This window comes from Coffea arabica, chromosome 3c (assembly GCF_036785885.1).
Source record: "Coffea arabica cultivar ET-39 chromosome 3c, Coffea Arabica ET-39 HiFi, whole genome shotgun sequence".
NCBI lineage: Eukaryota > Viridiplantae > Streptophyta > Magnoliopsida > Gentianales > Rubiaceae > Coffea > Coffea arabica.
This window is the reverse complement of record NC_092314.1, coordinates 6,016,340-6,031,041: the sequence shown is the minus strand read 5'-3', so window position 1 is coordinate 6,031,041 and position 14,702 is coordinate 6,016,340. Positions and strand designations below refer to the sequence as shown.

The 14,702-nt window shown below is 35.3% G+C and overlaps 1 protein-coding gene across 1 annotated transcript; it reads right to left on the bottom strand.

Annotated features, from left to right (window-relative positions):
* Window positions 1-1,176: 1,176 nt before the first annotated feature.
* On the bottom strand, window positions 1,177-4,608 carry LOC113734385 (beta-amylase 1, chloroplastic-like). The gene is made up of 4 exons (XM_027260911.2): window positions 3,832-4,608; window positions 2,502-2,712; window positions 2,285-2,395; window positions 1,177-2,203 (listed from the first exon to the last, which is right to left on the bottom strand). Exons 1-4 carry the CDS (start codon window positions 4,449-4,451, stop codon window positions 1,397-1,399), a joined length of 1,749 nt encoding a protein of 582 aa, XP_027116712.1. The 5' UTR covers window positions 4,452-4,608; the 3' UTR covers window positions 1,177-1,396.
* Window positions 4,609-14,702: the final 10,094 nt, after the last annotated feature.

The following is a 14,702-nucleotide window of genomic DNA, read 5'->3' as shown; positions in this document are numbered from 1 at the left end:
ATGATGTATTAATATTCAAACAAGTCCACCTAACATAACCATGAATCATGACAATAGGCCCAAAAGGCTAATCTTAAATACAGACTAAAAATGGTGACGATTGAAAAAAAAAATACAGACCAAAAATTTAATAAAAAAAAATGGTGATCATGATAATAGGCCCAAAAAGAAAACAAGAAATAACCGTTTAACCACGAGGATATATGTTGGGAAAATGCTCAACCTTTAACATTTACACCCTTTTTTTTTCCTTGATTAATTACGCTTATGACTAGACTGGAGTGTTAATAAATAAGAATATTGTTTCGACCCCCCCCCCCCCCCCCCGCGGGGCCTTTTTTTTCTTTTCCTACAAGACTGCAATGTTAATATATAAGAATGATTCCACTGATTCTCTTTTTTCTCTACGCTATCTACATGAAAAATCCCAATCTCATAGTTTTGTCGAGCTCTTGCAATCTTCACCTTTGTTGTTTAGCCATGTTAGTGCTCTACCTTCACTAACCAAATAGAATTGCCATTAATGGTTGTTGGGTCGAGTAACAAAGAGCTTAGTGGTCTTTAATCAAGGCCTCGATTTTGAGTCTTGTGAATGAAGAAAATAACATTTTATCAAAATCTTCTCAAAAGGAGTCCAATAGTGTTAAACTTCAAATTAGTCAGAATCGAATGCAGTCACCGAATACCGGGGTTTTAGACCCAAACAAAAGAAAAGGACAGAATTGCCAATTACCCACCTTGCAAGAGAGAGCAGAAGTGGCCTGTAAGTTTATGTGATGGGGAATAAGGTGGCAGTGGTTTAAATCCTACGGCACCCAATTTTCAAGCAATCAGCAGATTCACGTGAAAGACCATAAATCCATCGCTTTGCCATTGAAACGGGCGGCAGATAAAAATCTTACAAGTACGCCAAGTCCTTGATGCAAGACAGCAGGGACCATAGACGTCTTACAAGAGTTCTTCTCATAGATCACTAATGAACACAATTCTCAATTCTTGTTGATTACCAGAGTCTAGGGGAATTCTCATAGATAGTTTCATAACTGGATATTAATTGCTTCTCTAAGACGCATTCAATCCATTATACTTTTCTACCTTTTCTTTTGACATATGAATGAATGACCAAAACAGTTCAACATTCTGACAATTCATACATCATAATATATGCACAACAAATGAAAAGAAATACTCCTACTATTATTAATGCATCATTGATACTTGCATCATTTTGGAATTTTGTTACTAAAACACCTTGGAGAATTCCTATATGGTTCTTGAAATAGGCCTAATCATATGCGTACAACAAAACAGAGATCCATGGCCACAAAACCAGCCATCAGGGCATTCTCTGCTTCTTGTTCATACATACAGAAACATGCATTAACCTGCTGCAGTACTAGTGCCTCAGAGCTACAGCAGCTTCTTGCACAAATGGCTGAGTTACGTGTACGAAATGCTCAGCCTCGCGCTCCACTTGCTCCCAACACCGGTGGACGTCTTTTCCTTCCTTCATTTTCTTCACAAATGCCACAAACCTTCTCCAATTATCAGGGTGGAACAAGTCCGGGTTCATCCTCAAGTATGTGAAAGCACACATTTCTCTATTGGTCGAGTTACCGTCAATATTTAATGCTGCTGTCTTTAGTATCTGCTCATGTGCATATTCATCATACCTTGGCAATGCATTTTCTCCAGCGAGAGGAACTTGAGCTTGCTGTGTAGCTAAAGCCACTTGCCTAACAAGCTTCTCAGGTGCGCAAAGTGCATCTTGTGGCTGCTCATGGTCTCGCATCTCAATGCAAGTAAAGTTGAATATTGCACCGTGGCGCGCCAGCATCTGAGCAATGGGAAGGTATCCATCACGCAATCTAGTATTGTAATATCCAGCTGTAAGCTCAGGGGCATGGGACCTTGTTCCGTAATGCCAGTGGATTCCAGCAATTTTCACTGATATTTTGACCCCTCCATTCTCAAAAATAGCTTTAGCAGATTGCAGTATCCTCTCACCATGATCTAAAAGCATCTTGGAATACCAGGTGAGGAAGAACTCTCCATATTCACTGTCCCAGCCACCACCTTCCTTTCTGAAGAAGTTTGTGTCATCTGGCCAGTTGTTATAATGGCCAGCATCTGTTGGGCCAGTGCTTCCCCATTCAGGCTTTCCATATGCTTCTGCTGCAGCTTTTAAGCTACTTAGCATGTACTGCAAGAGATACATAAAGTTAAGTAATCAATAAGCACAAGTAAGATGTAAACTCAAGAACCAAACTGAATGGGAACATACCTTGTCATAGCACTGAAAAGCTCCAATCCCAGGGAACTTCCACGTTCCGTTCTGTTCAGGATATGAAGGATAGCGGAGCTCACCAGCAGGACCCATTCCAACCTGTATTTCCTGATGTCATGACAAGATAAAAAGGTAAGACAATGACTACTTATTCAAAGACAACACTCCAGATTAATCTATTCTAATGTAAAAAATGTTGAATTTATTTGCTTACCACAATGGTATCTCCCAGCAGGTGCTCAAATTTGTCTCTGAAAGCCAGCATAAAGTCAGAATAACACTGGACAGGTGTCCTTCCTTTGAGTACTGGAAGGGTGTCACATCCAAGAGAGATGTATTCATAATTTCTCCTCCCCCATTGATCTGTGTATGCAAGGCCAGGATCTTTGTCAATCTCTTCTGTCACCCATCTTGGGAGAGGGATACTGAGAAGCCAAAAGGAACAATCAGCAAAAAGAATATGCACCAGAAAATTAAAGACACATTATGATACCATGAAAAGAAAGGTAGAAGCTACACACCCATTGATCACTGACCATGGAACTAACATTTTTCAAAAGTATGGACAACACTTGTGCTAAAACTCATATGCCCATTCATAAGTTCAAAGCACTCAAAGGTTATTCATCCAAATTACCCACATGAATATTAGAATGACCTTTCCTTCTACATAATGCAAAAATTGTTAATTTGAGTTTCACATAAAGGCAATAAAGCATTCATGGCCATATTCATCCAAATTATCCACATGAATACTAGAATGACCTTTCCTTCTACATAATCCAAAAATTGTTAATTTGAGTTTCACATAGAGGCAATAAAGCATTCATGGCCATGTTCATTTTTTTCCTGCTTCAAGTCTAATATCTTCTAGAAAAGGCAAGTCTTACACGAAACAGGGGAGAATTTTCCTAGGATGAGATATTATCCATACTGACTCGTTTTTATTACATAACTAACTTATGCAATCTTCAAACAGATAGGTATCTGGGCTTTATTTTTGGTATTAAATTATCAATTTGGTTTCCTAGTCCCTAGACAGACAAGATCCTAATCCAGCAGGAAACTACACAGAACCTACTCGCCTTGACTTCAATAGGAAAATAAGTACGACAAAATTTTACGTCTTGTTATCAATTGATATATCCCTTTTACAAAGTAACAAAAACTAAAAAAAGGAAAAATAACCAACTCCAAGTTACAATCTTTAATTAGATACTACTTTGTTGTCTTTTGAGCCCCCAAAAAAAAATACTACTTTGTTGTCGATTACAATTAAAACTCTAGCACGTCTTTTTCACCCATTACCAATTTTCCATTTTACATCAGCTTCTTGTGACCACTAAAAAAGTGAACAGGGAAAGCTAAATTTGACTTTTCCAGCTCTGAAGCCGCTACCACCACATGTTAAGAGCTCAGATAAAAGCAACATCTTTTTCAATCCAGACAATAGATACTACTTATTATTCAACCAAAATAAAAAAAATTAAAACTTTTTCCAATAATAAAAAAAAAATGATGCAGTGAAGTTGAAAGTAACATACGTGCAAGAATCACCAACGTTTCCACCACATTGATGGAAAGACATGACCGCCTGAACTTTCAACCCATGTTTTTTCGCCATTTCCAAGAGCTCAACATAGCCACCGAAATTATACTTCCCTGGTTCATCCCTCTCTACTAATCCCCACCAAACATCCATCATTATCCCTTCTACCCCAGCACTCTTCAGCGCCTGCAAACTCGCATTCATCGCCTTTCTCCTATTCACTGTGTTATCCATTTTCACACTATCCAACGGCATCATCACGAAAACCGGCACCCCTTTTTCCTTCTTCTGGGTAGAACTTTCAGGAAATCTATGAACTTTTTCGACCGCCGGCTCTGTCTCCACGGCAGTCGCAAATGCTTGGCATGCAACCGAGAGATCTGGTCGCATGCCGGCCCTTACCGGGCTCAACGGCGGCGACGAAAGGGGTGAAACCCTTTCTACATCTCCCGGTTTCTGCACTGAAACCCGGAGATTCGTCACCGGTGATCTCCACACTGCCGACGTGCTAACTGTTGCTGCCGATTGAGCTCCCTCTCCTGTTAGTCCTCCGGACTCCGCTGCTATCGGCGTGCCGGCCAATGCTCCGATCTGATGCGGCATACTCATTGCCATAACAGAAAGAATCAATCACAGAAATATTTCAAAAAATGGAAAATGAAAAAAAGTGGAATATCAAGAATTAATATCCTTTGGATTTCTGGGGTTTTCTCCCTTTTTCTTCTGGTTTTTTGCTTTGCTCTGCAGCGAAAATCACAGCTGGTGAAGTGTTGGAAACGGCGGAGGGACAGCGATATATATAGGCTTAGATGGGAGATGGGATAAGATTTTTTTTTTTTTTGGCCCGGAAAAGGATAAGCCGTTAATTTGGGGCCAAGTGGCGAGTTGTGAGCGAACGCGGAGGCGACGGCTGGGATGGCTATAGAGACAAGTGAGAAGGACGGTGGAGATGGGTTGGAGAATCCGCGTGAAGGTTCAGGTTGGAAGCGCGTGATCAAGTTGAACCCGCTAAATATTTTTATTTACTAATGAAGGTTCTGGTTACTAATGAAGGTTCGGGGTGGAAGCGCGTGATCAAGTTGAACCGCCTAAATATTTTTACTACTTACTAGTGTGCTAGTATAACAGTTGAATTGAGCTGATCCTGAATGTTTTTTTTTTTATGTTTGATTTCGTCATTCTTTGAGCTGAGCCAGGCAGATTTTATTGCATTTGAAAACTTTATTTTAAGAGTAGATTGATTTTTTTGTCACAAAATTTTTTTTTCAATGCTATGATATTTATCAAAATCATACACATTGAATGAGATTTTATCGTGTCAAACTTAAAATCAATTTGAAGAATAAGACTTTAGGGTGCGCGTTGGATAAAACTGAATTCTAAAAAATAAAACATGAAATTTGAATTTTTTAAATTTTTAAATATTAAATTTGATACATTTAAATGTACATTATATTAAGTGATAAATGAATAAACTATCACATTTATTTTTTGAAGCAAATTTTATTTAAAAAATTCAGTGTCACTTAATTAATTCAAATGTTTTATTTTTAATTATCAGCTATAAGAGTATTTGGAAAAAAGAAATAATATTTATATACCTTTTTCTATCTTTTTTTTTTTTTTTGTATAAGTGGGACGACTAAAATTTGAAATTTCTCACTTACCTTTTCTCCACCGAATCACCCAATTCATCTATACCCGTGCCCTTTCCTATATTTCTCTTCAAATTTTGAATGCTTTCTTATTCCTTTTTTATCCCATAAAAAAAGCTTTTGAATTCAAATAACAAAGTATGTATGGTAGATAAAATATCTAAAAGTTACGTCCACGAGAGTTTTGCCGAGAACTGTTGGTAAGGCAACTATTTATGAACGGTTTTACAAATATTTCAATAAGTTACAATTAATCAAAAATAATTTACATAATTTCGTAATACTAATGTTAAAAATCTAACACTATTCATTCATAAAGACACATATCATTGCTGAAAAGGCTCTAGTCCAGTGTTGAGGTTAAAATTTCAATTCTAAAATTTAGAAAGGCCTTGAATTTTAATCATTCTTTTCCTCAATTTTTCCCGCTAAAAAGATACATATAATTTGAGTCAAGGTTTTGTGCTGTAATCATCGTTGTACATTTTGAATTGTACTTGATGAGCTAAATCTTGACCATTAAACACTCGTGTTTGGAATAGTTAATTATTTAGAATAATTTTTTGAGAAAAATATTATATCACATTTTTAATATGATATATTTGAGATAAAAAATAATTTAAAATATTTGTATGATACAATCAAATAAATTGATGCAAATATCAGTTTGGGAGGCAAGTTTTTTGCCTAGTTTTTCTTCTACAAAAATTTTAACAATTTTAACTATAATAACCTTAAAAAACTCCCCAAAAATTTTAAAAGACATACCTTATATACCAAAAGACACATAAAAAATTTTTTCCTTCTTCTTCTTCCTCTCCACACCTTAGTCTATCAACACTTCCGGACCAAATCTAGTCCAGATCAGGGTAGGGGAGGGATTTGGTCCACATGAAAGTAGGGGAGGAAGGGTCGTGAGAAGGGAAGGGAGAGCGTGGAAGGCAGGAGAAAGGGGGGAGAGGGAGGAGGAGAGGGAGGGAGAAAAGGGGAGAAAACATTGTCTACCAATTGTTCTTTAAATTTAGACCAATTTTTATTTGTTTTCTCTGAAAATTAATAACGGAAATGGAATTTACACGAAAATGGAATGTAGGAGTGTGAAATTTGGTCAATGAAGAAGGCAGCGGCGGACGGCCAACCAATGTCGACAATGGCATCACCGTCGAAAACTCCATAGCTGTTGCCATGTGAGCAAAGAAAGAGAAGAAAAAGAAAGGAAAGGGAGGAGGGGCAAAAAAAAATAAAAAGTAAAGGAAAAGAAAAAAAATAAAAAAGAAATCTTTTTAAATTTTTCCAAACCCTTAAATACACAAAGGCTTTTTCTGCAGATTTTATAGTAAGTTATAGTAAAATTTTATATAAACAACTAAAAAACCATACCTTTCATACGGACGCAAATTCGAGCATGCTATCGCAATTTGCAAGTAGGGATGCAATCAAGTCAAGCCGCTCGCAAGTCATGAGTAGCTTGCGAGCGGTTTGGTAAAAAGTTTGGCTTGAACTCGATCAAATCGAGCTCGAGCTACTCGTTACATTTAACGAGTCAAATTCGAGTTTAAAAAATAAATACTCGAGTGCTCGACGAGTTTAATCGAGTTTTCATATTATATTTATATTATATATATTTTTTAAAAATTATAGGTTTATTTCAAAACTCAACCTCGAGCTCGAATAGATCGTGCTTGATATTTACTCGAGATCAAACGAGTCGAACTCGAGTTTAATTTAATTTTATTGAATTGAGTTCGAGTTCAAATTCTTTTACTCGTTCGAGTTCGAGTTCAAGTAGCACTGATTCTAATTGAATTCGAGCTTGACTCGGTTCGATAATACCTCTAGCTGCAAGTTGCTGCCAATCTTGGAACCATCCCTTGTAAACGAATGTTAGAAAGAGCGTACGAATATTACCGTTATAAAATAAAAAATTAGTGTATTGTTGGTTCCATGGTGTGAGCTAATGGGAGTGGGACATGTGGAAATGGCGAGTCACACGTCGGGTTAAAGTCACCTTGGGGGACAATTCGCCAATTTGGGTGGCTGTGTCCTTTATCTTTCAACGGCGGTTTTAACGTCCACGAAATAGAGAGAGAGGGAGGTGGAAGTGACACGTGTCTGGTAGGAAGGTGCAAGGGTAACACGCTCACAGGCTCACAGTCAGTAAGTTTAAGACACGTATGTAATGACTAATGAAGCAATCTTGTGTGGATGACGTCCAGTGGATTTTGTGTGGACGTTTCTTTGAAGATTCTGATCGATGGAATGAAGTATCCGTGAATGGCGTCTGATTCAGGTCTGATTCACTCGTGGGCCATCGTTCTGTTAATGGTGAGTTTGATTGAGGTCTTGTGTACTTGTGGGCCCGTGTGATTATCAAGATTTTGGAAAATGGCCGGGAAATTCTGTAGATTTTGGAGAAGAAGTTTGATCATCTTTCTGTGATGGTTGTCAGTCACTGGTCTTGTGGCATGTGTACACGTAAATGGAGGTTGGAAATTTGAGGTAGTTGGGGAGATTTTTAGACCACATCATTTGCTTGCTTATGGATTTAGTTATGCATTTTTTTTTTCTTGGACATTTTTAAAGAAAGCTAAGAAGGGGTGGTGAACATTGAGCCTTGAATGGAAGAACTTATTTGGATTGTTTTTTTTTTTTTTGAGTTTTTATAAAAAAAAATACTATAATGATTTGATGTATGTAAGATAAAAATAATCAAAAAATATGTTCATGAAAAAAATATTTTAAAAAAATTTTCAGAAGAAAATAATAATCCAAAAATTTATACAACTTCCAGAACATTTAGGTCTCGTAGTGGATCATGATTTTCGTGGATACGTGGATAATAGAAGTGAAATATTGTTAAGATTTAGCTTTTGGACAAGAACATTGATTAAATAATTGTGTGATTGAATGATGGACTCGAAAAACACGAGGAAAGAGCAATTTTCCTTTTGATTGGCTTTGGAGCCACAAAATAAATGATATGATTGTGACATAAATTCTAATTACAGTTAAAGGAAAAGATGACAGAAAGCTAATTATATATGCCTAAATAAATCAATTTCTTTGTCATATGTGTCTTGTAACTACTCTTCGATTCTTTTTTTCAACTCCCACATGACCGTGGACCATCGAGCAGGGAGAACCCCCTTTAAAATTCTTTCATACACTAGTCGTTTAATTTTTGATAATTTCAAATTCTGTCGGGTGCATCATACAAAATGCGCTAACTTCACCTGGTATATAATACAAGAAGCATAGGACGTTTTGTTCTTAAAAGATAAAGAGGGTGCAGTAACACTTAATTGATATTCCAAATTTACCCCCAATCTCTACACAAGTCTCTTTAGTTTCCTCCCATTGAAGGCTTTGAAGCAGGAGTAGATTAGTTATCGTTGTCCACCAAAAAAAAAAAAAAAAAAAATTCTACATGACCGTGGTCAGAAATAATAGACAAATATTCAATATTCAAGCTTTATATTCACCAATTGGCTGAGCAGTGATTGTTTGTGGGTCTCTCTTAGATTGCTTTCGGACCGATTTCTCGATTAACTCCTGCGTTTGTCTAAATTAGTTGGGTGTACGTGTTCTTTCCGTTTCGAAAACAAAAAAAAACCTTTACATTCACTTAAAATGAGAAGAAGAAAATAATTAAACTTCCAGCGGCAGCTGGCAACGTGATCCACTGAAATAACTTTGCGAGCCAAAAGCTAGTTGAATTGTAGCTGCATAACCATAACCAGAGAGGCACCTCTTTGTTTTGGTCACAAATAAATCGCATGCTTATAAATTACGTGATGCCATTTTCAGCATTTAGTCGTCCATAAACATCATATTCTTCATTACAAATTTTTTTTTAAAAAAGAGAAAAATTTGTTTGGTGTACAAAACTCCAAAAGAATGTAAAAAAGAACAACCAAATGTTTCTTTTGCATCTGATGCTGAATTATCATCAGTTTGCACTTTTGTGTTGGCATAAGAATACTGAATTTGCAACAATAAGGGCAAGTCTCAATATCCCAAAAAAAAAAAAAAAGAAGAAGAAGAAAAATTCATATATTGTTGGATGTGTTGGTTTAAGTTGTTTGATTTACACTTGGAAGTTAGATTAATAAAATAATTAATGTCGTGACACCTGTTTCGAATGTGATTCCAGAAAAAGATGAACCAAATCCAAGTAATCTAAGATACAATATATATTCTTTAGAGATAAAAAAAAAAAAAAGGCACCTTTACATCATTTGTGCTCCTATGCTGAAAAAGTTAAGATATGAAACAACAGAGAGTAAAGAGGCATAAGCCTTAATTTACATTAATTCTAGGTGTATTTTGCTTAGGTGATATTTTTTAGCCACTCAAACCTCCAAGCTATATCCCCCTCTTTTCTTTTTCTTTTCTTTTTCCTTAAATTGTATTAGTTCTGTGGTTAGTGTTATAATTTTCTTGATTTGGAAAACTTGTACTTGATTAACTTTGAATTAATGGAACACGAAAACATATACATATTTATAACTCTTGGTCATTATAAATTTTAAGAATTTTGAATGATTATCATCACTTAATTGTTGATCCCTCAAAATTGTTACAATACCTAGGGTTTGGCCTCGTACAGTCTATAGCTTATTAGGTTTGGTATATGTTGATATTGGTACTTGATTGGAAATAGGAGAAAAATTATAACCCATTCCCTTTCCTCGAAACGACAATGATATACAAACACAAGTCGATGGGTGTGAAAATATACTTGAGTTGGTTTTTATAAAAAAAAATGTATTATTTCGATTTGATGTATGTGAAATAAAAAATAATCGAAAAATATGCTCGTGCAAAACATAAAAAAAAGTTTGCGCAAAACTACAATCCAAATAAGGCCAATTGAAGACTTTTGAGTTAACAATTTTATTACATCTAGTTGCTTGTTCCACATCCTAACAAACCTCATAATCAAGAATTCAAGAGAAGTCATGCGACAAAACTTTATCCTAATCTCAGTTTTTTTGCTTTCTTTGTGGAAGCATATAATTGTTCTTACATTTCACATCCGTAAAACAGTTCCTAGACACCAGCATATTCGAGTTTAATCACGTTGAATCTCACAGGATTGAGACTTGATGGCTTTCGTGTTTCTTTGCATGGCAAGGGAGGGAGAAATTGGAACGAACTGTCGGACTGGAATTACCGAAAACTGATTCATTGGTTGTGAGATTCTACAGATTCGAGGCAGTTGATTTCTATTTTTAATTGGAGGTTGGCTACTTCAAGGAATCTGCTGCTCAAATTCCCAACAATTCAGTAGATTCGAGAAGAAAGATAGCATATTCCGTAATACTTGATGAAGTCTCGTGAGAAGAAAAATTTACGAACGAAATTAACCATTCAACGTGTTGGCACGTTGCAAGATGTGATGGTGTAATGATGTCCCCTTCAAAATAGTGGAGATTTTACCCTTTGGGCAAATGAATATCTACATCAAGGGATCAATAATTTAGATATGGTTTCATCTAGAAGTGACTATTGGAATTGAAAAGCATGGCTACACGAGTTCTTGTTTATCGAATTTGGTGTTCATGGAAGATGTAGGACATACGGTTGAAGCATATTACTTCGATTCAGAAGGATTTGATTTTGCTGCCACTTATAAGAAATCAACTCTGAGTTTGGCAGTAATAGTAATAGTTTTGAAATTGAAAACTAGATGTAGGGGTAACAATCAGGTCGAATTGTGGGTTGGTGGGTCGGATTGATACTTAAGTATACTAAATAACACGTTAACTTGAACGTGGTCCACAAAATTAAATGGATCAATTTTCTTGATCCAAACACGATCCGTTAATTTTGCGAGTTACCTGATCTAAATAACCTATTTGCTTAACTTTGTTTTTTTTTTTTTTTTTTGAGCTTCTCACCTTAGTGGTAGTAGGTGGACTTTTCTATAAGAGTAAATTATCTAGATGCCCACCAAACTTTTGGAATTATCAAGTTTTGATCATTGAACTATTAAAAGTTTGATTTTGCTTACTAAACTATCTAAAGTTTAGATTTTGGTTATTTCGTTTGATTTAATCATTAAACATGATAGATCTGAGTGTTTGCACGATTCACTAGACAAAAGAAAAGGGTATAGTTAACGATTAAATATAATGGAATGATTTGAAATCTAAACTTTAAATAATTTAGTGGTCAAAAAATCAGAATTTTAATAGTTTAGTGGTCAAAATTCGATGATTCCAATAGTTCAGTGATCATTTGGATAATTTGCTCTTTCTATAATAAAGTTTCCATAAAATTATAGAAAATTTCACCCTATTCCTAGATTTCATGTATGTTGCTTATAGTCCTTTTTTTTTATTTTTTTATAAAAAAAACATAAACAAAAACAAAACTTTGACACTTTCACAAATAAAATCTATTGTTTTCACATACAATTCATGATTGCATTCTCATAATACTAGTTGATAGTCTAGATTAGTTTTTTTTATTTACTTTATGTCCCCAAGTTATTTATTAAATTATAAAATTACACATTAAATGGTTCAAATAGGTCAAACAGGTTGACCCGTGATTGAACTGATTTGAATTTGTTTGCTTGGCGAGTTATTTGGGTTAGACCAGATTTTGATCCAAACTCATGAAGGGTAAACCTATAGGCCCTACCTACAAATTTCGTGTTAGGTTCGAATTATATTTTCTAATCATGTCGAGAATTGCCATTCCTAAAAAAAAAGTCATAAGTCAAGAATAAGGATCCACAATAAAAATGGGTTTAAGAGCGAGGATGAAGATTAAGACGATTATATAAGACGCAATATTCTCTCATTTTCCTTTTATTCGTTGTGTCTTCCAGAGGGGGGTTGTTAATTCAGAAGTAATGAGGTGGAAATGATAGTTACGTTCTAGGACATGAAGTAAGAAAATTATTCACCTTTGTCATATTCCTGTACATTAAATTGGTATCATTTTCAACAAATTTTATAAGATCTCTTTGACAAAATTAGTAACTTTTAATTAGTCTTTGAGCTAGTTTTTCTATACAAGATCTGCATGATTTCAAAGTTTTCATTGACGTGAACGCGATATGGCAAGTGGTATGGTTGTATTAATGATTGATCATTCATTAATGGTAGCAGTGATAGATTATTGGTATTAATGTGCCGTGCCACACAACAATACCGTCCCACTTTGATAGTCTTATTTTCCTTTTTCGTCTGTCCCAAATTGTAGTCCACTTTCCCATTAAGAAATGTAGGAATCTTTCAAATTATCTAAAATACCCTTATTAAATATCTTGTTATTAATACATTGTTATTAAATATTAACTCACTACATTGAATACATTGAGTTTTTCCAATACTAACCCATTAGCTGTAACTGATATTAATTGGCACTCTTCGTGATTAGCGTAAGGGTATTTTAGGAAATTATTAATCTAAATTTATGTTTCCAACCAAATTAATTACACTTTCTTAATCTGTGTGAAAAAAAAATCAAGACTAACAAAACGGGACGGAGGGAGTATCTAATTTTTTTTCAAATGTTGACTGGATCTTCAAGATCAATAGAATTATGATTATTAGTTGTCCCACACAAGTGAAAATCTCACCGCTTGAGAAGCGGAAAGAGGTTAATAGTTAAAACCACCCTGCAAAGTCCAGCTCTGGTCATCCTCCGGTGCTGCCTCACAACGATTGAAAATACTAATGTAGAGTTGGCGCGGAACATCAAGAGAGGAGAATATGATAGTTGTCAAGTTCCGAGCCGCATCTGGCACTTGTACTGGGCAGTGGGGAATAATAAGAACCGGCAATTGCGAACTAAAGCATGTCAATTATCTTGAATAGGACCAAGGGCATAAATGGTTATCAGTAAAAATCATTCCGAATGATGTAACATTTTTTGAATAAGGTGTAATTCTACGTAAACTACTTATAAAATATAACAACAGAGATACAATTATTATATACAGGACCCACATGAACAGTAATCAAAAATCACACTTCTGTTATAAGAATGTACAAGAAATTTATATAAACTTACAAAACGTTCAAAAAATATTACATTGTTCAGGGACGGTTGCCCCACTTCCTCCTGCATAAGGCTCCGTTAGGATTTTTAATTTCTGTGGAAAAAATTTGAAATATTCTCCTCGCGTGTTTTTAAATGACTCTTTTATCTCACATATATTACATCATTATAATATAATTTTTTACAAAAAATTCAAAAAGTGATCATCCAAACGAGACCTAAGATTATTCAAGCTTTAAAATGCAGAAGGGGAAAGGGGAGGATTTGAGTACCAAACATCCTAGGAGTTGAGCTGAATTTTAGATATTTAAGTTTTAGGTGGTGTAATGTAAATGTGTTGATAAGAGCTTGTATACTGCCCTATTTGAACTCAGCTCAAATAATTTTGTATTCGAATTTAAACTCGAATTTGATCGGATACTAAATTAAATGCTGGATATGAACATGGTAATATCTATTTAAACTCAAACTCTCGCACAAACTCGCTCAAGCTCAAGTACTCCAGTCCTCGATCAAATTGAGCTCCTTCAGTCAAAGATCGCGCCATCTATTGTATGGTGCGATTTGTATAGTCAAAGATTATTGCAAAGTGTTGTCATGCTTGATTTTGATTTGTTAGTCTCAACAAGTGGGTTTAAATTTGCTTGAAAGAAACTTCAATTCTTTGACAACCTAAAAATTGCAAAATTAGGTATGGTACAAATCTTCTCCCCCTCTTACTTCGTGGGAGTAACCCTCTTTCAAATCTCCGGCATCATCATCAAGTATATTTTATTTCATCAGATAATACAATAAACCAACTAGACTACTACTTTAGTAGGTTTATAATTTAATTTTTCTTAATAAATGGTTAAAGTACTCCTAATGAAGAAGCAAAATCATAAACAAATCAAGCTAACAAATATATTCTCAAAACCTAGTTGTCATAATTTGATCATAATCAATCATCACATTAATCTTAGGTACCGTCCACTTTTTTTTTTTTTTTTTTGGAAGGAAAAACCGTCCACGTTCAAATCCAGTAAAAGGACGTTTACAGCCATTTAACAATAATGTATCCCCAGATCAGCCGATACAACCCGTCCCATCCCTCAATAACTTTTTAACTCAATTCCCAAACACCCCCTAATGTTCCTTACGCTCCGGTGTCCGGACCCATTTAGCTCCATCTCCATCTTCTTCCTCCCCACCC